The sequence below is a fragment of the Letharia columbiana genome, assembly GCF_014066305.1.
Source record: "Letharia columbiana isolate WasteWater2 chromosome Unknown Sc0000044_s0, whole genome shotgun sequence".
Taxonomy (NCBI): domain Eukaryota; kingdom Fungi; phylum Ascomycota; class Lecanoromycetes; order Lecanorales; family Parmeliaceae; genus Letharia; species Letharia columbiana.
The window spans coordinates 211586-234506 of record NW_023501088.1 but is presented as its reverse complement, the minus strand read 5'-3'; the positions used below and the strand labels follow the sequence as shown (position 1 = coordinate 234506).

At 46.7% G+C, this 22921-nt stretch overlaps 5 protein-coding genes across 5 annotated transcripts; 4 read left to right on the top strand and 1 right to left on the bottom strand.

Moving 5' to 3' along the window:
• Positions 1 to 3749: 3749 nt before the first annotated feature.
• Positions 3750 to 8212, top strand: HO173_009928 (uncharacterized protein; the record flags this gene model as incomplete). The annotated part of the gene is made up of 4 exons (XM_037311815.1): positions 3750 to 3968; positions 4105 to 4197; positions 4254 to 6179; positions 6335 to 8212. 4 exons carry the CDS (start codon positions 3750 to 3752, stop codon positions 8210 to 8212), a joined length of 4116 nt encoding a protein of 1371 aa, XP_037161277.1.
• Positions 8213 to 8577: 365 nt separating this feature from the next.
• On the bottom strand, positions 8578 to 9492 carry HO173_009927 (uncharacterized protein; the record flags this gene model as incomplete). Its single annotated transcript, XM_037311814.1, has 1 exon — positions 8578 to 9492. The coding sequence occupies one exon, from the start codon at positions 9490 to 9492 to the stop codon at positions 8578 to 8580; it is 915 nt and encodes a 304-aa protein (XP_037161276.1).
• A 1220-nt stretch (positions 9493 to 10712) lies between these two features.
• Positions 10713 to 12300, top strand: HO173_009926 (uncharacterized protein; the record flags this gene model as incomplete). The annotated part of the gene is made up of 2 exons (XM_037311813.1): positions 10713 to 11014; positions 11067 to 12300. The coding sequence occupies 2 exons, from the start codon at positions 10713 to 10715 to the stop codon at positions 12298 to 12300; spliced, it is 1536 nt and encodes a 511-aa protein (XP_037161275.1).
• Positions 12301 to 12796: 496 nt separating this feature from the next.
• Positions 12797 to 20415, top strand: HO173_009925 (uncharacterized protein; the record flags this gene model as incomplete). Its single annotated transcript, XM_037311812.1, has 4 exons — positions 12797 to 12863; positions 13178 to 14148; positions 14206 to 14650; positions 14702 to 20415. 4 exons carry the CDS (start codon positions 12797 to 12799, stop codon positions 20413 to 20415), a joined length of 7197 nt encoding a protein of 2398 aa, XP_037161274.1.
• Positions 20416 to 21481: 1066 nt separating this feature from the next.
• On the top strand, positions 21482 to 22772 carry HO173_009924 (uncharacterized protein; the record flags this gene model as incomplete). The annotated part of the gene is made up of 6 exons (XM_037311811.1): positions 21482 to 21515; positions 21580 to 21605; positions 21653 to 21828; positions 21878 to 22158; positions 22211 to 22665; positions 22716 to 22772. The coding sequence occupies 6 exons, from the start codon at positions 21482 to 21484 to the stop codon at positions 22770 to 22772; spliced, it is 1029 nt and encodes a 342-aa protein (XP_037161273.1).
• Positions 22773 to 22921: the final 149 nt, after the last annotated feature.

Sequence of the window (22921 nt, the reverse complement as noted above, 5' to 3'; positions counted from 1 at the left end):
CTTTATATTAAAGTTAAACTTTCGAAGTTATTTTAATATTAATATATTAGTAATTCTAGAGAAATTATTATATATAGTAAATATAGAGCGAGATATAATTACTTTTATAGTATTATTAGAATATATAGAAGCTTTAAACTAATCTAAAGAAGGCGTACTTCGATAAGATTCTAATAACGAGACTATAGAATTCGTAAAACTTTTATTAAGAGGAATTCTCGAGAAGTTTAAGGCGTTAAGACGATAGTAATAAGTTAATTCCTCGAGAAGATTTCTAATACTCGCTAGAATAATAATACTATAACTTGCCTTTTATAGTAGTAAGAGAGTTTTAATAAGTAACGATAATGATTAGAAAATCGAGTTAGATAATAATAACTTCTTAAGATACTTATTAAAAACTTCTTAAGTCTCGAGAAGTATTTTAGTAAATAAAAGAGGCTTTCTAAACTAAATAACTTAAGAAAGTACTTTTATAGTAAGGATTTCAGTAAGAGATTCAGTGAAAAAACGAATAATAATAAATTATAGTCGAATAGGCTAAATAACGATTCTAAAGATATATAAGAATAATAATAAAGGAGATTCTACTTTAGGGCTATAAAAAGATCTAGGTAAGGACCTTTAAAGAATAAGAATAACTAGGCTCGTATGGGTAGAAGAGGATGTAGATTCTATAAAGGTAGGATTTCGAGGATTCCCTAAGGATCTAGCCAAGCAAACTATATTACTCGTGGATTCCAGAAGTGAGCTACGACGCTAAAATTTTAGCGTCTTGGCGGCCGTTTTGCCCGCAAATGGCTGTTTGTTTCCATTATTTACTTTATAATAACTATCTTATATTATTATTTCATAGCTTTATACGATATTAAAACTAGTCTCGAGCTTAGAGTAGTTATAGCTATATATAGACTACTATATCTCGAAGAATTTAAAGCTATTAAGCGAAAAATAGATATAAAAGCTTATATAATAGCTAATATTATACGAAGAGTAATTAATAGAGCTAAGAACGAGAATTTTTATAATATTTTAATATATCTATATAACGTAAATCGATCTAATACTTCTACCCGAATAGAAGATTATTTAGATCTCTTAAAATAAGTATATTAAGTTATTCTTAAGTATCTATAACTCTCTTATAACGAGGCTATAGAATAAGAAAATATCGATATTTTAGAGGCGAATAGAAAGCGAAAATGAGACGAAGATAAGCTATAGTTATTAGTATTAGACTTAATACTTTATAGAGTCGCTCTTTAGTATACTTATAAGGCGAATAATAATTATATTATAAAGAGAATTAAGCGAAAAATAGAGTCGAAAAAGCTACGATTAAATTACTACGAAGAATATAAACGAGATAATCTTTATATTTAAATTCTTAGCGAGTTAGATAAGAGATCTATCTTTATTACTAATAACGAATACTATTATAAAATTTAAAGTAATAATTATAAACGACGACGTATTTCTATAGAGAAGAGAAGGTCTATTAAAATAGTAGCTATTATCGATACTTCGATATAATTTACATAAATGCATTAGGCTTCCTATTCTACGAAATTAGATATCGAATTATAGTACTATTAACTAGTACGTACTACTATTAAAAGACGTAAATTAGAGGCCGAAATCGTGCTGAGAAATCGCGAACTTAAGAAAGAAATGAATAAAAAAAGGAGTCTCGTAGAAATTTCGGAAATATTTAAATATACCCTTATTGAGATATGTTAATTCTATCTTTTCTAAGGGAAATACTAATAAATGACAGGATGAGAATCAATAGATTAATATTTATAATCGTTTTCTTAAGAAAAGTAAAGAAGGTAAACACGGTAAAGGTATTAAAAAACGCCGTAACGTAGAGTAGATTTTCAAGTATATCCCTCTTCTGGTATTTAAAGACTATAAAATTAATAGCGAATAATATAGAAATTATATTCTATTAAACCGTCTATATATATATATCGAGAAAGTTATAAAAAGAAACTCTAATAAGAATATATAGATAATTAAGAATAATGCTTTTGCTTATATTAAAGTAGCTAGACTATATTAAGAGAAATAAGAATAATATAGTATTAAGAAGATAGACTAAACTTCTAACTCACCAGATCTATATTAGATTAAGTTATTATAAAACCTTTTAAAGAACGATTTATAGCTATAATAGCGGAAAATTAAGAATATAAGTAAGGCTTCTAAAGATAAGGCTAGAGAAGAGCTAGAAAATAAGTAGAACTCCGCTATAAATTAAGAAGAAAATAAGTAAGTTATAGTCCGCTGGCGAGATAAATTATAACTCTATTATAATCTAAAAGATAGCAATAAGTTTAGAGAATAGATATCTCTCCTCTAAAGCACCTCTTATCGATATTCTTTTATTTAAAATTCTTTATAGTTATAATACGTCTAGTTATAGTATCGACCTTCTTATACTTTAAATAATATTTTAATATATTCTTCTTTTATTTACGATTTATCTAGTCTAGAAAGACTATTTTATTAAGTATTATAATATCGAAAAGAAGGATTTAAGATATATTAATCTAACGGAGAGCGAATATAACGTTTTTATCTATTTAAGAGCGATAATAATTAATTAAAAAGTTATTTAGAGTCTTTAATTAATTAATTAGATAGTAGTAAGATTAGAATACTTATATATATATAAATATAGCTATTTCTATTACTATTATCTCGATATTCGAATATTTGATGAGAGAGTAAGATATTTCTTCTCTATCATTTTAGTGCAATTCTGCGGGGAATCAGATAGTTTATTTTTTTTTTTTTCCCCTCCTTAAAGAGGGTTTTTTTTTTTTTTTTTTATATATTTTAAAAAAGTAAAAAAAAACCCCCCCCAGGAAAAACCTTTCCCCCTGAAGGGCGCTTGGGGGGTAAAAAATAAGGGGGGAGGGGGTCCCCCCCCCCCATGCTCGCTGACGTGGGGGTAAGGAATGGTCGTCCAGAAGTTTATCATCTTCGAAAACAGTGGTGATTTGCTGCTGAAATTATTGAGTGTAACGCTCGTGGGCGCCGGTTGACCTTCTTAATTGATTTACTCTGTCCCAAGGGGCTCTTCTCATGTTGTTCTTCGTGTGGTCACCCTTGGGTATGAAGTGGAGTACATTTCTATGACCGATGATTGATCATGTGTATCCGTTCCAGTGACCTCCACGCTAGTATTGAGCCACTAGCCACGAAGTCCCGGAATAAATCCGAGATTTTTTTTTCAATTTCACTACTGGTGCTACTCACGACCCATCTTCTTTATTGGATCCTCTCCGCTAAGTTGTCGATTGTTCAAAGCGTCCCCTCGAGGTAATTTACGGGAGTCATTTGTTATGGTATCTTCGACACCTTTTATGGACCACGGTAATTTCTTGACCCTTGCGCTTCCTGCGGGTTGACATTTTTCCAGCCACAGATTAGCTCAAAGATCGGTTGCAGTTTCTTTACAGTTCTGTGTCTAATTTTTGGCCGAGAGGGCTACGAAGCCAAACACTCTTGGCTTAAGACCTCCTGTAACAAAAGAAGTGATCAAACTGTTGATTGCATTTTATACAAATCCTACCTTTTGAAATTCTTCAACATTATGGCATGTCTAGAAGGTTAATAACACCCATGTTCTCTTCGTACTACTTGCTCTTATCGAAAGATCGATACTAGTCCACAGCTTGAGTCCTATTCCTTCTATGCGAGGCACCATGCAATATTGAGTCGGTATTGCGATTCCAAGTATGCCCAAAAACGGCAACCGCGGCGCCAACACCAGGAAATCAAATGTTTCGCTCGCTTCGAACAATGAGGACATTGACAGCAATGTTGTCTTTGGACATGCCAAGACCACGAGGAAGGCAAAACAAAGCAGCACAGCAGAAGACTCGGCCACGAAAGGTGGAGATATTGTCCCAGCTTCGAGTGAAGATCCGCCGAAGCAGCCAGACACTAGAAAGTTGGTAAGCAACATTGAAAGTCGTCAGATTATTACCAACATGATTCCAATATATCATTCGGAAGCGGCTTTCCCACTTGAATTTTCTCTTGGCTCAAGTCTCATCTTAAGAAGTAAATACTGACTCCGGGTTCTTGCAGATAGGAGGGGCATCATGGACTGGTAAATTGCCCGTAAATATACTTTCAGAACATTGCCAGAAACAGCGATGGGCCAAGCCGGAGTATACTATGGCAAGTTCTATCAAGACCAACTCCCAATTCTTGGCCGTTATCTGACTCTTGTGCAGAGTAAAACCCCAGAAGGATTCTCTTCAATGGTCATCCTCAAATCTACCAATCCAAAGACAAAAGAGACCCTTGTTCTTCCTTCTTTCAAGCTCCCGCCATCTCATAAGCATCTAGCGGTCCAACCAACAGCGCTGGAAGCTCGACATTTTGCCGCAACATACGCCTTATTTCGTGTCTGTAGCATGCGCAACATCCACATGATGCTTCCGCCGAATTACCGAGATCTATGGAAATCTGCTTTTCAAGATCTGAAATCTGACGATGTGAAGCAAGGTAAAGGTTGGATGTACGAGGCCGACCCGTTTGCTGCCAAGCAGGAGCGAGAAGAGGCTCAGACATTGATGGCAAAGAAACGGGATGAGCGAGAGAAGCAGACAGCAAAAGAAGCGGATCAACCGGCTCACATACTGAGTGCTGCTCGTTCAAATGGTGGGAACTCAAACCGTAATGTTATGAAAGGCTGGACAAGGGTGCCTAAAATTGATATGGCAAAGCGGACTCGAGCTCAAGTTGAGAGCCTTGTTCGGAGAGACGACAGGTGGAACATTTACGCCGCTCGAATATCCGAGTTCCAATGTCGAAATATCGTCAACGAATTCGTAGGTCTCGGCTTCCGAAAGAGCCATATAGAAGAGGCGGTACAAGAGTGTAAGGACCGTGAGGAGACTCTCGAATGGTTGATCATCCACGTCCCAGAAGATGATCTACCAATTTGGGTTCTCCCTGAAGGCTATACCGCGGGCCTCAGCATGGCTTCCGGTAATGTGAAAAGAGAGGCTTCCATTAAGAGGCTTGCAGAAGCAGGTTATTCGAGTGAGCTTTGCTCAAGACTCCTGGATGATTGCCATGGCAATGAGAGTATTGCTGCTGAAGCACTGCAGAACGAGCTTGTTCATGCGGGATCAGATGAACAAATCAGCTCAAAGATCTCGTCTTTGAGCTTCGCCGAGGCCGGTTCCGAGTACCAGGACCCTAGCTGGGCAGAGGAGCAAGAGACTCTTAGCTCTATCTTCGGCGAACGGTTCAAAATCATTGAGCGTGATCTGTTCCAAGTACAATTATACATCGCGGAGCTCCAAGCACCTTTTTGTCTGAGCGTAAGGAAATCCAGAATGTATCCTCAACAGCCTCCGACAGTCTCCATCATCTCACCTGGACTTCCTGCCTATATTCGACTAAGCATCATCCGTCGGCTGATCCACCACGCGGCTGCGGATCTCTCAGGCGAGCCCATGATATTCAATATGGTCGATTGGCTTGAAAACAATATACCAAAGATTCTTAACAATCCTGGCAGACTACATGATGTTTCCGCTGTGGCTTCTGGGCGTAGCAAGAAACCGGTGCTTAATCCTGAAAAAGAACTAAAGGCTCGGAGGATGCCCACTCAAATCCATCGCAATACGCGGAGCCCGCAGAATCTCGATATCTTTAACCGTTGGCAAGCCAAACAAACAACGCCGCAGCAGCAGAAAATGCTTGCCGCTAGACAGACATTGCCAGCATGGAGGCTGCAGGAAGCCATTGTCAACGCGGTCAATGGCCACCAAGTCACTATAATCTCCGGTGAGACTGGTTCAGGAAAATCAACTCAATGTGTTCAATTCGTCCTGGATGACATGATCAAACGTCAGATTGGAGCGGCGGCAAGCCTCATCTGCACACAACCCCGAAGGATATCTGCTATAGGTCTTGCTGATCGTGTGAGTGATGAGCGATGCTCACGCGTAGGCGATGAAGTTGGCTACGCTATTCGAGGCGAATCAAAGCAGAAGTCTGGGACTACTAAAATCACCTTTGTGACCACGGGAGTGCTGCTCCGACGATTGCAGACATCTGGCGGGACTAAAGACGACATTGTGGCTGCTTTAGCGGATGTGAGCCATGTGGTAGTAGACGAAGTACACGAGCGTAGTCTTGACGTGGTACGTAAATTCTGGCAACAAATCCCCCACGGATGTTTCAATATTGAGTCGCAGGACATGTCTCAGGAATAAAGGACAATCCTCATTTTCTAGATCTCTCTTATCTTCGGTCCCACTGCCGTGATTACGCAACGCTGATTCCGATACATTTGTAGGATTTCCTCCTGGTACTACTCAAGGAAGTTTTGGGCAGACGAGAGGATCTGAAGGTCATTCTGATGAGTGCAACTCTCGACGCTGGCGTTTTTGAGGAGTACTTCAGCAACTTCTCAGTTGCGACGATCGAGATCGAGGGTCGCACATATCCCGTTGAAGACTACTACCTGGACGATGTCATCCGTCTGACAGGATTCAATTCAGGCTCGCGTAAGAATGAAGAAAGTGATGAGGATGACGTGAATCCGTCTGTAGCAAGTACCATTCAAGGAATCGGTATGAAGATCAATTACAGTCTAATTGCCAGCACCGTACTGGCCATCGACTCAGGTTTGGGCTCTCAGGAAGGGGGCATACTCATATTTTTGCCGGGCACTATGGAAATCAACCGCACTCTTGACGCTCTTCGAGGGTGTCCTAACATGCATGCATTACCGCTACATGCTTCACTGATGCCCACAGAACAGCGACGTGTCTTCTCACCAGCACCTAGGGGCAAAAGAAAGGTCGTCGTCGCCACCAATGTCGCCGAAACCTCTATCACAATTGAAGACATTGTCGCGGTCATCGACTGTGGAAAGGTCAAAGAAACAAGTTTCGATCCTCAAAATAACATGGTCAAGCTTGAGGAGATCTGGGCGTCTCGTGCAGCTTGTAAGCAACGCAGGGGTCGTGCAGGCCGAGTTCAGGCAGGAGTGTGCTACAAGCTGTATACACGCATTGCCGAAGCTAAGATGGCAGAGAGACCGGAGCCTGAGATTAGACGTGTTCCTTTAGAGCAACTTTGTCTCTCAGTCCGAGCAATGGGTGTCATCGACGTACCTGCGTTCCTTGCTAGTGCTCTGACTCCACCGGAGACTTTGGCGGTCAAGGGGGCGGTAGACCTCTTAGGTCGGATGGGCGCCCTAGATGGAAATGAGCTGACCGCTCTAGGAAGGCACTTGTCCATGATACCAGCCGATCTACGTTGTGGCAAGCTCATGGTGTATGGGGCTACTTTTGGCTGTCTCGAAGCATGCCTCACCATTGCTGCCATTCTCACGGTCAAATCCCCATTCGTTTCTCCTCAACCCAAACGTGAAGAGTCGAAAGCGGCGAGATTGTCCTTCGGCCCTGGCCAGGGCGACCTGATCTGCGATCTGCGAGCGTACGAAGAGTGGTCGCAAAGGAAATCGTCCTCGAATTATCATGATGTCAAGTTCTGGTGTGATCAAAATTACCTTGCGAGCCGGATCCTCGATGACATCTCCTCCAATCGCTCGCAATACCTCTCGTCCCTCAAAGAAGCCGGGTTCCTTCCCTCAACATACCACTCAAACACACAGGCCTCACTCAACTCGCAGAACTCAAACACGGCGCTCATCCGCGCGTTGGTAGCCGGTGCATTCAACCCACAACTCGCCCGAATCGACTTCCCAGACAAGAAGTTTGCACCGTCAATGTCAGGGGCTGTGGAACTAGATCCCGAAGCCAGGACTATCAAGTTCTTCAACCAGGACAATGGCCGGGTGTTTGTCCATCCAAGCTCCACTCTTTTCGATGCCCAAGGCTTTCAAGGAGGATCTGTTTACCTAAGCTACTTCAACAAAATGGAGACTAAAAAGCTATTCATCCGAGAATTAACACCTTTCAACGCCTACAGCCTCCTTCTATTCTCTGGGCCCATCACGCTCGATACTCTTGGCCGGGGTCTCATAGTCGATGGTTGGTTGAGGCTACGGGGCTGGGCAAGGATTGGAGTTTTAGTGAGCAGGCTGAGGATGATGCTTGACGAGGTGCTCGCGAGGAAGATAGACAATCCGTTCTTGGACTTGGGCAACGATGAGGTTGTGGCCGTTGTGAGGAAGTTGGTGGAGTTTGATGGGTTAGATCGGTAGTGCTGTTGAGCTGGGCCATTGTATTGGATAATAATAGAACTTCTGACTAAGGGCCTCTCAACAAAAGTCATGCATAAGGAGATTATCCTCTCACTCACTGTTCGCGCTGAGATAGCCAGATGTTTGTAACATTCAGACAAGCTGTAGAGATAGTCGGCAATTTCTGCAATCTAAACCCCCGAAACGAAGACGAGCAACAGCGACAAAGAGCAGATCCAGGTATGATAATGCATTGGCGGGCTCGTCAATGGACGAAGCTTGGTCCACTATTTGTTTGAAAGCCATGGACTAGCTTTCGGCCACCATTATTCTTATCCAATCCCATTCATCGGTTGTATCAAAATTTAAATACTTTCAGGGCATTTCTACCCTCCTTCCCCTCGCTTTCCCCGCATCATCTGTCTATAACCCTCGACAACGGTCATCCTTGCTTCGGACAACTCCTGTTGCCTTTTCAATCCTCCTACCCCTTTTTTGATGCTAAGATCTGCTTTCCCCTTTGGCACCCTGGAAAATGTTGGTGGCGCAAGAACCACATCATGTAACCCAATCAAGCCTGCTCCAGACCTAGAAGCTGTCTCTGCATCGTTCTCTTCGAGTCGCTTGGCGGCGATATGTGCCCATGGGTCGTCGTCGTCGTCATCAATGTCCCCACCCTGGTCGCCCCCTTTTCTTCTCTTCTTCCCGCCCTTCCTCTTTCCCTTAGTCGTACTTTTCACCAACCCGTCCTGACCCTCCTCGTCCACATCCTTATCTCCTTCTTCCTCCAGCTTCTCTTTCCTCCTACGATCCTCTTCCCTCCAATCTTGTTGCATCTTTTGCATCTTGCGCTCAGTCTTTGTCTGTCTCTCCCTCACGTCCTCTTTGACTACGCCACCCCTTTTTGATAATCCCGAAAACGGCAGTGCAGCGTCTACACGGGCTGCAAAAGATGACAGGGGTTCGCGTGGCTGTATAGTTGGCATCGCTGCCGGCGCGGGTGCACGGATTGCAGTGCCAGGTTTAGATTCAAGTTTGGACTCTTTGCGGGCCTTCTTGGAGGGTTTCCTGCCATCATCGAGACCAGAGCGAGGAGGGCGGTAGTCGCCGAGAAGGCGGGTAAAGGCTCTAGGGGTGTCATCTTGCATCTGAGCATGTTTTCGTTTGGCAGACTTGGTGCCAGACTTTCCAATGGTGGTTATGAGCTTCTTCACCGGCAGAGGATGGGCGGTCTTGGTTGGGGGAAGGTCGTAGAATGAAGCGTCACTTTTGGACTTATCTCTTTTGTGTTTGTGAGGCATGCTGACTGGGGGTGCAAATCGTTTAATTCAATGCCCGTATCCTTCCATCACCCTGCCCACAGTGCAGTATGAGCTGGGTATTGGTACGAGTACGGAAGTCCACGTCCCCGGGTACATTACTTTAGATGGCCGATGTTGGTAGATCCGAGACACCTCGGCCGAGCTTCAATGAGGTAGGTAAGATCTTACATACATGCCACAATCCAGTAATTTACATGATCGGTATGATTGGTAGGTATGATTGGTAGGTATGATTGATAGAGTTGCCAATAAAGGACAGCGTTCTTTGTGTCTTGGCTTGCAGTAATACTACAGTAAGGTATTTGTGGAGATTTTGCAAATTTTGCGACAAAGATTAAGCCTATAATACCTTAATAATACAGTGAGTGCCTGGAAGCGTGGGGTTAAGGTACTTTACATGTACCTAAGCCAGTAGGTACGGTACTGTAAGGTACTTTATGCAAGTGAGACCAAAGGATGCCTGCTAGTAAAAAGGGACCTCCCGCTTGCCAAGAGATCTGGCATCAAAATACTTCCCCTCGTCCATCTCCGAAACTTGGACGCTTTTCCGAGTGAATAGTGAATAATACCCAGAATACTCCTAGAGTGCTTGCATGATGAGCTCAATAATCAGCATTCTCACTCAGCTACAATACTCTTCACTTGTACCTGTATGTTGCTTTGCATCAATTGTCAATGAAAAAAAATGGATAATGAGACAAGCCGGAACTCAGTCGCTGTTTGATCATCATCATTTGGCGGACGAATTGAATTCAATTGCCGGCGCACGCTTTTGAAAAATATCGGAAACAATCAGCACACTATTCCTGCAGCTGACCGAGACCAATCTGGCTCCAATTCATGAATGAGCATCCGCCCGTCTTCCTCACCAGTCCGGACTCCCTGACATAATAGCCTCACACCCTCTATCCAAAATCAAAGCAACTCGCAGCACGCCATCCTTCACACCTTTGTAATGCCACTTGCCCCTCCATTACTACCTGCCCAACTTCTTACCTACCTACCTACCAAGAAGCCCACCAAAACCAAAGCTTGAAGCAACCACAAATACATTCATTACAATAAACCGTTCAAATCCATCTCGCTCCCTATCTCTATCACAGTCCCGGCAACATATTCCAAATCCAGAGGACGTCTAAGCGAAAAATCAAGGCATACGGTGCATTAGCCACCACAGAATAACACTATATTGATTTATCATGCGCAGGTCCGACGAGGAGACCGTCGGTCTCACGTCCCGGGATCTCTACATTGACGATGCTCCTTCGCAGAGTAGCTGCCAATTCTCAGCTTCAGAGCCCTTGTTAGAAGAGGATAGTCAGTCCACCAATCCCACCCTACACAAGCCAAAGTGGAGGGCTTTCCTATCTTCACAGAACCCTCGCAGATCGCGGCGGAAACCTTCAAGACCTGGCAATGACATTGGGGAAAAGCCAACGTTGAACAAACGGAAAAGATCGAGGTTATGTTTAAACATAAGTCTTGGTATACTGGTGCTTCTGTACGGACTCGAAATGGCCCCGTGACGCTGCAGATGCTGACTTCCTTGATAGTGGAGTGATACAGCTCCTCAACCTAATCGGCAGCCTCGTCGTAATTATCCTTCCCGATAGTATACACCGCATTGTGGACTCGTGGGGCCGCCCAGGGCACATTGGGGCAGGCTTGTCGTCGTGGCCCACGGACTTTTCACGGGACATCATTCCCATGCCATGCCATTCGCACAATGACTATTGGCGGAGAGTGCCTCTGTTCTCCGCGATAGAAGTTGGTTGTATCGGCGTGGAGGCCGATATTTGGTTATTCGACGAGGAATTGTTCGTCGGACACTCCGTTGCAAGCCTGACGCCCAACCGTACGCTCGACAGCCTCTACATCAACCCGCTTCTCGACGTCTTGTCAAAGCAGAACCCAAGATTGACTATACTTCCAGACGACACCTCTCAGCCACATGGTGTTTTCGACACAGACCCTGAGCAGACTCTCATTCTTCTCATTGACTTCAAAACATCTGGATCAGCCCTTTGGCCTCACGTACAATCGGCACTTCAGCCACTACGAGAAAAGAACTATTTGACTCGGTCCAACGGCACCCAAATCACTCGGGGTCCCATCACAGTCGTTGGGACAGGTAACACGCCTTTTGATATGGTGAACTCGGAGGAAACCAATCCCCATCACGATGTGTTCTTCGATGCTCCTCTCAGTGAGATGTATGGAGGTACCACCAGCGGCGACTTATCAACTGCGACGAGTATAAATGAGGAACCGCCAAAGGGTACCATGCAGGGAGAGCCACTCTCCGATGAGAATGAGAAATTGGCCGACACTACCAAAGTGTCATTAGGAAACGCCAGGAAAAGGCGATCAGATGAAGAGGGTCAAGGCAAGTCTAGGACTATTTCTGGCGATGCCAACGCCTACACCACTAGTAACTCCTACTATGCAAGTGTGTCATTTGGAGACGCAATCGGGCAATTGTGGGACGGCCAGTTCTCGGACCACCAAATGGATCTGCTTCGAGGCCAGATCAAGGGTGCACACAGAAGAGGCTTGAAGGCGAGATACTGGGACCTCCCGTTCTGGCCGATCAGCCTGCGAAACCATGTTTGGGATGTGCTGGTGAAGGAAGGGGTGGACTTATTAAACGTCGACGACCTGAAAGGGGCAACGCGCAGGAATTGGAACCGACACCATGGTTGGTGGAAACGAATGAAAGGCGCCTCTAATGATGTGCATGGAGGTATTGAAGACTCTGTCGACAGTCCAGCTGTTTTACGTTTATGAAATTTGGTGAACTTGCGATACCAATGGCGTTGACCAGGTGGAGGCATACCAGGGGCGGGGTCTCAATTACGTATGTTGATATTGTGATACCACATCGATTCGAGATATGGGACAATGTTCAAATATAGGAAATCTTTATTCCAATGTCTGTCCTCCCATTGTAATAGTCCCACAACCGACTAACTGGCCTAAGGCCTTCCCTGTTACTTTATTTACTTCACTTGCCGGCCATTATCCAGAGCGAATCGCTAGCGCCGGCCTTTAAAACTAATCTCCGTGGGAACCAGCCCCCCCCCCCCCAAAACTCCGACCGCTGAACACTCATCTTTAGGCTAAGATACTTTACACCACAACTGGCCGCCCAACCAAAGCACCTACTTACCATATCTGACCAAATATGAAGACCGACGTTCGAATCTCGCTATCGCCATTCATGGCTTAATCTTTTTACTATCCAAGGACCCTTTTAAGGGAGGGTCACAATGTTTCTCAAATTATGGCAAAAAGTTTGAACGGTCTGATCCGTCATCTGGTCGACCAGATTGCTCTTTGTGGCGAACATGGTGAGTCAATTCTCATGTTTTCTCCGTCGTCAGCGTTCGAGCGTTCGAGCTACCCATACCTTGCATGTTCCCACCTTTTCTTTGCATTTTCTCGCCATTGCACCATATTACCAGACGAGAATCCAACCCTCTTTTTGCGGGGGGAAACTTTTGTGTGGTTTCAAAACTCGTCAACTAGAACTCGGGCTGTTTCTGCAAGCTTGTGGCGGTTGAATCACCCATCCAGTAGCTAAAGAGAGGATTTTCTTTCACAATTAAACCAATTCTAGCCAACATCTTACATGATGGGTTAAACGTTTGCTAATAGTGATCAGGAGCGTTACCTCTAGATTTCATTGCCCATGTCGAAGGCTATTACGCTAATCCAATCGAAGACAGTCAGGTTCAAGACAGAGACGATACTGTTCCTCATCCTGGCATTGCTTCCAACGTTGACAGGCCTTTTCTCGAGCAAGTCTGGAACTGGCTCATCAAAAATCCCGACATTCGGTTAGGAAGCCATGCCGGGCACAAGAAGCTAACGCTCTCCGAAGTGGAAGCACGCAACGCTGCCATCGAGCAATCTGAGCAGTCGGCCCTCGTCTCTCAGGAAACTAACCTTCCCGACGCTGCTTTCTCCTCACACGTATCTGACGCTTCAACAGTACGAGACGGCGATACTACTCTGACAGCCGAAACAAAAGATGCTGCGGTTCCCCAACAGTCGAAATTCGATCCCGGGATCCGACTCTACGCGAGCGAGAATTGCATGTGGCACGCCTTAGCTGGACATGGCCCCGACTCCAGCAAAATTAAGTCTCTCGACTTCGTCTGCCTTTCTATAATAGCAGCGTGTGGACCCAAGGGTATCTTGCAACATGATCTCGTCAGAATCAGTGGCCAGGATAAGCGTTCTCTCCCAGCCCGAACTGACCGCCTACATGATGGTGGGTATGTCGAGAAAAAGCGTCTGGCTGTTCAATTGGTCAACCCAAAGAGGATACTTCATACGAGCCAATGCATTCTGAAGCGCTTCGTCAACAGTAATTTGGATCAGAAAAAGCAGACAAGCGATCCAGGCCCCTCATCAGCAGGGAAAGGGAAGCGCGTGAACAAAAAAGGTCAGCGAGACCAAGATAGACAGGCACCAGGAGAATCATCTTCAACAGTCGCCCCTGAAAGCGTGGCAGGAGATATCGCTTTTTCAGGTAGTCGGACAGTCCCTTCATGGACAGCTGATCGATCCATCAACAACCAAATTTTTGAGCTTGTCGATCGGGCTGGCATCAAAGGCATGAGTATGACTGTGCGTAGACGCTCTCTCCCATAGCAAGTGAGACAAATTCGCTAATTTCATAAACAGGAGATTAGGCATAATCTGATGGGCGACCATGTCAGAAGACCTCTGGACGACTACGTCTCGCGGTTGGCGGATTCCTGGCAAGTATCACAGCCCCTACATCTTCGTCACTTATCTATCGTGCGAGACACCGTTCTCAAGGGCAAGACTCAAATCTACATCTACTACACATATGAAAATTTCAAGAAGCTTGTTGATGGCGGTACAGGCTTCTGGGAAGCAGTAAGAACCGTCGCCAGCGATGTGACGATAGGCAAGAACGTCGCTGCAGCATTAGACGCTAAACCTGACGTGGATGAGTATGGTTTCCCGAGACTCGAAGAAAACCAGTTTCAAGGGCGCCAGAATGATGCTACTCTTGAAGAATGTGTCTCAGCACTCAAAGTCGACCCTCTGCACATCTCTGCTACTGACCCTGTCTTCAGCAAGAAGGCTGATGGCAGTCATGGTAAGCAATATAGTCATAGACCGTGTTTTGTGTTCATTAAATGTGGACTAGGTATCCGATACAAAAGCCACCAGCGACACTCTGTTACTATTGGTAATGGATCTACTCCCAAGAAAGCGGCGTCCACGCCTTCTCAGGCTGCGCCAATCAAAGCACGAGCAATGAAGCCCCCAAAGGTAGCGCTGTCAACGACGTCCGATACTGTATCAACCAAGACACAGGCGACTGAGCCCGAAAGGGTAGCGGTGTCCAAGCTCCCTGGTGTGGTACCAGCCAAGGGACAAGCAACTGGATTCCAGACTCCAAGGCGTAAGCCTGTCAGAGAATCGAATTCAAAGCCATTGGGCCGGCCGCGCAAGTATCCCAAGACCGGCATCCCGGCCAACTTCGATACCATGACCTCAGACGATGTCGACTACTTATTTCAGTCGCAAGCAATGTTCGAGAAGTACGAGATCGTCAAGGTTGAAAAGGAAATCGTTCAGCGCATTGAAGGTGGAGAAGACGCTATGGTAGCCGCCTATGAAGTGCTGGCGGAGAGGGATGACTCACGCAAGCAAGAGGGAGAATTGCCACTTCCAAAGTCTTCAAGAGCCCGAGTACTTCACAACTTTGCTGGGGAGCCAATGCCAGAACCAGACCCAGACGAAGCAAAACCCAAGGGTAGACATTGGAAGGACACTCGATACCGGCCTTCGATGGCTGCCCATACTCATTTTGTCCCAGCATGGCGGAAGCGTGCCCACCTAGAGCCAAAAGGTAAAGATCTAGAAGAAGGACCTCCAATCCTTCCAACTCGGACACGGGGACGTGGGCAGCGCGTGTCGAACCAGGAATCTATGGTTTATCTCCCGTCCGTAGCTGCACATTCTTGGCCGTATGTTCGCCCACCCTCCTTAGCAATGGAGATTTCGACCGCACACACTTTGCAGAATAATGTCAAGCGTAAGCAAGCCCGACCCGCAAAACCAAAGCGACTATTGGACCCTCATTTCAAATTTCTGCCCTCAATCGCTGCCCACTCAGGCTCGTTTCTGCCACCAGATATGTCGTCCACAGCTAAAGCAGGACAAAAGCGGAAACGAACAGCGAACGTCCCATTGGAGAACGGCGAGGAACATACAATACCTCTTCAGTACAAATATTTGCCCTCGATGGCTGCCCACTCGGGCTCTTTTCTGCCACAAGATGAGCTACACATATTCAGAGCAGGACAGAAGCGGAAACGTACTGCGCACATGTTATCACAACACGACGAGCACCTTACAACACCAATTACCTCTTCAGCAGTGGCACAAAAACTCGTTACTGTGCCCGCACGAGAAGCATCGCTGGGAACATCAAACATGCAGCTCAATGCCCGTAATGAAGGGATGTACCCCGGCTGGGAGAAGTTCATGTCAAAACACTACCAACACCAATTGGAGACCATCATAAGATCCAATGCCGGTGTCTTTATCGGTAAGACGACTCCTCGGAGGAAGAGGCCTTGTGAACCTCGAGACTTTCGGCCTATGCATTTCAAGCTTGCTGTCTTCAAATCCACAAGGTTGAGCAAATTGGACTGGTACGTGAAGCCAACCACAGCCTCTGAGCAGATGTCTTGCCTAGGAAGCAGAACGCAGACGCCGACATCACGGGTTGCAGAGCCAGCCCCTATACCATATACCCAACCTGAAGGCCAGCCAGATCTATCAAGGTCGACATTTTTGCCATCGCCTGTCTCTTCTCACCCCGCCACTCAGCCAATATCTACCTACATTTCCCTGTACGTTGATACTGCTGGAACGAAGAGAAAGCGCACAGCATCTCCGCAGCCTACTCGTGGCGCAGCTCCATTTGATCCTTTCTCTGCAAGTCCGTATAGTAGACACTCGTCACCGACTATGGAATCTTCTAAACCCATCAGCAAACCGAGCACACCTCTAGAAATAGCAGCACTGTCCCCAAGCGTTGACCAGGTATACGGAAAATCACCCATCGAAAATGAAGAGCGTAGTCGTACGCCAGAAAGGCAACCAGATACGAAAGAGTCGAGCGAGTTGAGTTCAAGTGGTTCTGTACTTGAAAACTCTAAAACCACGCAGAGCGAAGTTGCCACAATTCAGGCCGTACAATCATCTCAGTCTTCTACCCTGGAAGCCAGCAAGCCTTCGAATAGGCAGTCGATCAATAAGGTAAGCAGGCAAGGAGGTTCCACCGCAATGTTACGGAAAAATATCATAATGGACATCGTAAACAAATGCGAAGGTGTCTTCCCTAGTCATAAAGAGATGAGTTCGCCTTTCGCCAGTGAATGGAAACGGAGAGGGCAAGAAGGAACGCCAGAGGCAAAGACTATAAGCAATGCTGTCAATGCATTGATCAAAGAGAACAAACTTCGACAGATCACCTTCGCCTCTCAGACCAGACAGGGAGTTACTGTCACCAAGAGTATGCTCGTCTTGCCAACTATTGACACTACCGACCCCAAAGTCAAAGAGACCCAGACAAACATGGTGGCTTACCACCCCAGATACTTTGTTCCCATGGCTGTCTTGCCACCACAAGGTTTTTCGAGTATAAAAATTCCCGACAACAAGAATGACAGCGAAGAAACTTCAGACAACATGACTGAGGAACCAGTACAAGACTCGTCTGCACCGGAGTCTGCGGAACTGCGCCGACTGGACCGCGCCAAGAAGATGATGGATGGGAAAGAGAGAACTGCCGTAGCTAGGCTGAAAGCATTGAAAGAACAAGACCAGCAGGAGCTTGGACACGCTGATGCTAACGAGCCTATTACCGAACCCTTTATCCAGCGAGCCACCACAAACACGGCTCACGCCGCACCCGGTCTTGGTAGAAAGGTCCTGCCAAAACCTACTGCAAACCGCTCAAGCAGAAGGAGAGGCCAAAAGCGTGTCGAGCGTCTGGCCAGCATCAAGAAACCTGTACGACCACAGGTAAATTCTTTGCCAACTATACCCGTCAACCCAGTCAGCAATCCATTTTCATTGATATGGTTGCCATCAAACTATGCTTTCTCAGACTTCAACTTTGAGGAACAAAGACCCACGGTCCTGATGGCAGCGGCCGAAAATGATGTGCAAATCGGCACACCAGAAGCCCCAATACCTCTCGATCTTAGCGAACACGCCAGACAACGCATGCGAAAGATGGCAGAAAATGCTGCCCGAATTGAACGCAAGCAAGCGCTGGCTAACTCGACCAGGTCTTCCTTGCTGTACACCGATTCCAATCCTGGTCTATTCGAATCTTCATATGCACCAATTCGTCCAACCTTTCCTCCACGGCAGGCTCCAACATCCAGAAGTGCTGCTTTGATTACTGCTGGACCAAGAAATCAACCTTTCCCGTACACTCCACCATACGCTGGGGAGGCCAATTTCAATAGAACTGTGCGGCCAGGAGATGATCTAGGACTGAAACAAATTGGTCTAGAGGAGATGAGAGAAGTGCCTCCGACTTCGAGTACTACGCGGCGTGGGAGTCTAAGCACAACAGCATCTCCGTCACCCGAATTGCCCTTATCTCGTGTCTCTGGGTGGCCAGTAGCTGCTCATGCGGAAGGCTCTGGAACCTCGTATCAGGAGAGGGTTCTACTCGTCAGCTTCATGGATCCCGCCCACTACTTCTACCGCGCCACTGGCACATTTTCGGTAACCTTCTCTGGGCTTCGACCTCCTCGGAAGATCTTTGCGTATCGCGGTACGGCTTTAGACCCGTATGCTGCAAGCCTCAAAACCGTACACCCACATAGCTCACATCGTAGGAGTACCCGGCCGCTGTCGCTGCAGGACTCGCAAAAAATAGAAAAGACGCCGTTCGACGAAGAAGTAGATCGTTTGTTGAGGCGGGAGCTTGAAGCAAATGAGGTAAACAACGTTGTCCTCGTGGGCTGGCCATTTGTGAACCATGTGTTTTCACATACTCATAAAACTGTCGAAGTGGTCAAGGCTGATATGGAAGCTGCAAAGCAAGTCACCGTCCGCCTCAAGGATGGCCACCTCATGTCCAGGCCGTTTCCCAGGAACAATGGCTTCAGACCCAGGATAGTACACAGCATATTCAGCACCGGTAGTAGAGGCATTGATCCCGCGGCAGCTGAAACTCGGACACCGCTCAAGCGCCGCCGCCTAACATCTTTAGCGGAAATCGGGACTCCAGACCAGGCCTCCAAACAAGTGGAATTGGATCAAGAACACCGACCCACTAAGCTACGTAGGGTACGTGGGCCGCGTCAAGCGAAGTCTCTCGGCGAGAATGGCGAAGAACGCCTACTCACTGCCGTTATGGTCATCCGGGCGCTGACAGGAGGGCTTGACAAACGCATTGACTGGGTACTCGTTGCTAAAGTTTTCGAGCCAACATACACCCAAATGTTTGTTCACAGCCGGTGGAGTCTCACGCTGCAAAAGTATAAGCTTTTTTTGCCCAAGATGGAGTCAGACTTCCAGAGCATCTTTGCAAGCGCATACGAGGAGGGTATAGTGCCCGCCATTGACTATGACAATTTGGAAGACTACGACTGGAAGTGGCTTGTCGAATGGACAATGGCCAACGTAAACACACCTACCCAGTCGTTACCGGAACTTCCAGTGGAGCGATCTGAGTTTGATGGCCTATACACGCTGAACGAGAGATACCACAACGAGATCAATGAATATTACGAGATCGACGGCTCTTCCGTCTTAGCCAGAAGAACAAAGATTGTGCATAGAGACCCCTATGTCTTGCCTCTAATTCGAGAACGACAAGGTGCTCGACCAGAAGATGCAGAAGATTTCATAACCGCAAAATCCTGGATCCGTGCCAACATCATGACGCCCGAGTCCACCTACAATCCTTCTGTGGCCCGTGCCAAGCTCTCGACGTTCCCGGATCGCACTGTCGAGGATGCTCTCAAACAGCTACTCTTTGATCGTGTCCTCGCTCAAGAAAACAAAGGCCGCCTTATTCCCGGCCGCAACTACGACATTAGCGATTTTCTCGTCTCCCGTTTCAAGAAGAATCTGCAATCTGCTCATTTCCACCAAGCGGCAGCTTACAAGCAGCAACTCGATCATGACTTTGGGGAGAAAGGGTTTGCCAATTACTCACACGCCGCTGACGACGGCGACATGATCGTTATTGTCAACCTCCTCGCGCATCAACGTATCACAATCGTGCCAATTGATGTACCGATGAATAAGTGGGGCCAGACTGATGGTGGCTATGAGACTCGGCAGATGGATAAACGGCGGTTGAATTTCAGTCTCGAGCTCCGGCCTTCGCCTGCCTACATCTATGGGAACCCGCTGCCTCCTCTTCCGACGCCACCGTCTCAGCACCTGCAAGATCCGATGGCAAAGATCCCACTGTGGTACGATATTCATGGCTCGCTCGTGCCCGTGATGTGGGAGATGGCTCTTGCGGCAGTCGTGGCTGTGCTGGTAGTAAGACCTGGTGTTGGGGCTTCGGAGTTAGAGAAAGTGATGAGACCGGCTATGGATATTTGGGAGCTGCAAGAGATCCTTGAATGGCTGGTCAATGCAAAAGCCGCGAAACGAGTCGGCCAAGGGTTCAGTGTCGAGGATGAGTGGTGGTGGTTGGCTTTGGGGACTGGCGGGAACAGTGAGGAGCGGTCAGGTGAAGATGTGGGAGACAAAAAGGGAGGCGAGAAAGGAGATGGAAAGGAAAATGGAAAAGAGAGAGAAGGGGAGAATGTCCAAGACGTGATCACGATGGAACTTGACGGAACGATTGAGAATGTTTTATGCTAAGTCAGAGCACGATGCATGCACTTGGCATCATCTACGCACGGCTAAAGTCTAGATGCTGCATCCGCGTTCATTTGGAAGTGGAGGGTTTTTATTTCAGGTTGATACCCCTTTTAGATCGAAGCTGGCAACAGACATGACATTGGCGAGATGCTAAACGATAGACGTATCACATAGAATGTACAAAGGATTTACTTTTTGAAATTTTTTTGAATCTACCGTCCCCATGGAAGAAGAATTGTTTACTTACTTAGGAGTGTGCCTCTGGGGTTTTCGAAGTTAAGGGCGGGAAGCGCTAAAGCGCAATGGATTCATAATTCTCACATTCCAATGTTCCTTCAACATCTGATAGCAGAGGTACAACACTACCATCTGCGGTAGTCCAACAACTGCTTCGCACCGATAATTTAGGGTCACCATAGGGAAATTGACTCAAAAAGTAAGCACGGAATGATAACAACCATTGTCTTGGGCGCCCAGTCTCCACGTTGATATTGATGGCCTCAAGGAAGGCGGTAGACGGGATGACGAAAGTGAAGAAAGATGATCGGGAGCAACGAAAAACGGTGGTCGCCAAAGGGAGTACAAACGTGGCAGTGGCTCAGGATGTGACAAGGATCGGGCCATGCTACTCAGATGCAATCGCCAGAAGAGGTGTCCCCTGGTGGACACTTCTTCGCGGAGAAGAATGGGAATGGCGTCGGCGAATGGGAGTGGAGGCTGGAAAGCTCGAAAGAAGTTACAAAGTGCTGTTCTCCGGTGATTATAAGGCGAGTCTAATGTCGACGAAGAGATCGAAAGGTCTAGGGTTTTCGATCTAGGGTTGGTGCTGGCGAAATGATTGAGTGAGTGTTCATAGCTCACAAGAGTAAAGAGTAAACCATGATGGTCTTTGCTTCAAGAACTCTAGTAGCGTGGTAGTAAACAAAGGCAGGTACCTACCTTGATGACCATGTCCTCAAGGCACTAGAAACTCAATCCCAAGCTTCTTGAACATGCATCCACCAATCTCATACCATCATTCAACAAAACTCTACGAGTAGCCTCACCATTTGCCGTAGAGTAGTACATGATGACAGTAGGCGTGGCTATTATTGGAGGTGGTACGTGTTGCGACAGGTCTCCTTGGAGCGCTGATATTAACTCGTTCCTCGCGATATGGCATAGGCATCTTCGCTAGGGAAGAACACCTTGTCAGCATGCAGAGTTCATCTTCCCCTTCTAGTCTGATCCTTGACAGCCGGCCGTCCGGGCATCGAAAGACTTGACCTTAAAGGCGGTGTACTCGAGGTCCTTGAAAAGCGCGCAAAGCCTTGCCGTCGACAGCGACGTTCAACTCTACTCTGACGACTCAGGCTCTGGTAAAAGCTGCGCTGACCTCTTGAAACGATCGGATGTCCAGGCCGTCATCATAGCGTTTGACACCCTTCACAGCTGAACTTTTCCGTATTGACTCGCCAATCAGTCTTCCCATTCCCAAGCAGGCCGAATACATTCGTCTCGCATTATCCGCTAGCAAGCATGTTTTGTCGGAAAAGCCCATAGCAGAGAACGTCAAAGACGCTCAGGAGTTAATCAGTTGGTACTATGCCAACATTGACAGCAAGAAGGTGACGTGGAGCGTTGCGGAGAACTTTCGTTACCTCGCCAGCTTCGAGTATGCGCGAGAGCAGGTGCAAAAGGCCGGGCGACTTCTCGGGTTCAGGGCAAAGAGGTATTCCATGGTCAAGGGAGGGAAATACTTTGGTATGGGTGTGTGCCGGTTGTATCTGTGGTTTGCTGCTAAGACCATTCCAAGAAACCGAATGGCGTAAAAATCCTACCCATCAAGGGGGCTTTCTCCTCGATGGGGGTGTACATGTCACGGCAGGCTTACGGCTCTTACTGGGTCCTGAGAACACCATCACCCGTCTATCGGCGTTTTCAGCTCAATTACAGAAACATCTGCCTCCGGTGGACACCATTGATGCCGCCATGAAAACAAAGTCCGGCGCCACTGGTACCTTTTCTGTCTCATTCGGCACATCCTTCACGGGGTATGAATTCAATATAGCTTGCGAAGGTGGTACTGTCAGTCTTTCCGTCTTCGGGTCTACTGTAACTACAGTCGTCGAGGGTAAGGAAGAGAAGAGTGTAGTCGACGATGAAAGGACAGGCGTCCCGCCTGAGGTGAGGAAGTGGGGAGAAGCGCTGGCGGCGGGGCAATGTAATGAGAAGCAGAGACCGGAAGAGGCTTTGGCAGATCTGGAGCTGGTGAGTGGTACTAGCAATTCGCGGTAAGGAAGGGGCTGATATCTGCACAGTTGGAAAATATGCTCAGAAGCGATGGCGAACCCTTGGATTGTATATTGCAGATATGAAATTGATGATGATAGCAGCACCAACAGCTCAGTAGAAGGATCGAGCACAAGTCGTGGAAGGGGGGGAACTCGATTGCCTTAGTCTCAACGGGGTGCACTGCCAGAAACACTGAAATCTGTAACGGAATGGGTCTTGAACAATCGTGGTC